The sequence below is a fragment of the Lucilia sericata genome, unplaced genomic scaffold (assembly GCF_015586225.1).
Source record: "Lucilia sericata isolate MDLA Ls3-8-SP2 unplaced genomic scaffold, ASM1558622v1 Contig001742F_arrow, whole genome shotgun sequence".
Lineage (NCBI taxonomy): Eukaryota > Metazoa > Arthropoda > Insecta > Diptera > Calliphoridae > Lucilia > Lucilia sericata.
Window position 1 is genome coordinate 77,091 of NW_023995645.1, and position 1,999 is coordinate 79,089.

Consider the following 1,999-nt stretch of genomic DNA (forward strand, 5'->3'; position numbering starts at 1 on the left):
AATAAGTTTGCCTTAAATTAGTTATAAGTATATTAATTTAAATTTAAACAAATAGAATTTATAAGAAAAAAAAATTTACATTTAAACAAACATAATTTATGCTCTCTCGGGTTTTTGCGTTTGTTTTTCATCTCTTTTACTATTTGGTCTTTTTATAAAAACAACAAATTATTATTAAAACAATAACTTAACAAATGAACTGAATAGATTTTTATTAAATAAATGCTCTCTGCTTGCTTGCTCACTCACTCATTTGCTTTCACGTATGTTCCTTTGCTTGCTCGCTCTTTTTTTTTTTTTTCAAAATTTTCTCTTGTTTCGTAAAAAAAAAACTCCTCCTATTTTCTTATCAAGAACTCAAAATTGTTTAATTATGTTTAAATTTTATTTAAATACGTTTTATTACTTGTTTTTATTTGTATTATTTTAGTCTAAAGAAATTTAATTAGATTTTTTATTCAACAATCTTCCAGCGCTTTCGTTTTGTCATACGAAATCCAACTCGGAACGTGTTTTATACATTTTACGTTCCATTGTCCTTTCGAACCATTTCTTAATCTCGGCCACAATTAGCACTGACGAGGTAAGCGAGAGTAAAAATAATATATCATAGGCCGATAAGGCCTCAGTTTGAAATACCATTTGTAAAGGGGGGAAATAGATGACCAACATTTGGCCAATTATGGAAAAGCCCACAGCCAATAGGAACATTTTATTAGAAGTTAGGCCTATAGTGAAAACACTTTTAGTTTGTGAGCGGCAGGAGAGAGCATTAAACATATCGAAGAATACAAAACAGGTAAAGGTCATAGTTGTGTCACGCTTTGTCTTACCCAAAGAACCATCCACCATTTCTCTTTGGAATACCCACAAGGTGCCCAAGATAATAATGCTGGCACTTAGTAAAACATTAACTATCACCGATTTGGTAATCATGGGTTGTTTAACATTACGTGGTTTCTGCTTTAAGACATCATGATCTACGGGTTCCACACCTAAACTTTGGGCTGGTGGTCCATCCATTATAATATTGATCCATAGTATCTGCATGGCATTTAAAGGATTAGCTATGCCCATTAGGGTGGCCAAGGCTATAAGGGAAAGGGCAGCAATAGAAGTACTCAATTGAAATCTTACAAAGTTGCGTATATTATAGAATATAGCTTTGCCTTCCTCTATAGCAGCTCTAAAATCACAAAAAAGAGAACACATTATAAAAAATCCTTACTTTAAGTCCCTACCTCTACTTACATTATAGTGTGAAAATCATCATTGACCAATATCATGTCGGCCGCTTCTTTACACACATCAGTACCATTTTTACCCATGGCTATACCAATATCGGCTTTCTTCAAGGCCACTCCATCATTTACACCATCACCAGTCATGCCCACTATATTTCCAGTCCTTTGCAATGACTTTACAATTGCCAATTTATGTCTGGGTGATACACGATAGAATACACTCACATTATTGGCGACTTTGTCTAATTGATGTTCGTTCATTTGATCCATTTCTTGACCCGAGAGTGTTTGATGGTGTATGGTATCGATACCAATGAGACTGGCTAAAAAGAGAAAGAAGAAAAGAAATTTATTAGAACTGAAGTACAACTAGAACTGAACCAGAACTGAACTAGAATTGAAATAGAATGTGACTATAAAACTGGATTAGAGCAGAACTTGAACGGAACTAGAAAGGAAATAAACTAGAACGGAACTGAACAAGAACTAGCTAGAATTGTATTAGAATTGAACTAAAACTAAACTAGAACTGAACTAAAACTGAAATAGAACTTGAAATGAATTAGAACTGTACTAAAACTGCACTAGAACTGAACAATAAGAGAACTAGAACTGAACTGAAACTTAATTAGAAATGAACTAGAACTGAACTAAAACTGAATTAGAAACTGAAGTAGAACTGAACTAAAACTAACCTAGAATTGAACTAGAACTGAACTAGAACGGAACTAGAATTGAACTAGAACTGAACTAGA

The 1,999-nt window shown here is 33.1% G+C and overlaps 1 protein-coding gene across 1 annotated transcript; it reads right to left on the reverse strand.

Moving 5' to 3' along the window:
• Positions 1-306: 306 nt before the first annotated feature.
• Positions 307-1,567, reverse strand: LOC119612575 (calcium-transporting ATPase type 2C member 1-like; the record flags this gene model as incomplete). The annotated part of the gene is made up of 2 exons (XM_037968382.1): positions 307-1,186; positions 1,252-1,567. Coding segments are annotated over 2 exons (1,016 nt in total), but the record flags the coding sequence as incomplete, so codon positions are not given.
• Between the last annotated feature and the right edge of the window lie 432 nt (positions 1,568-1,999).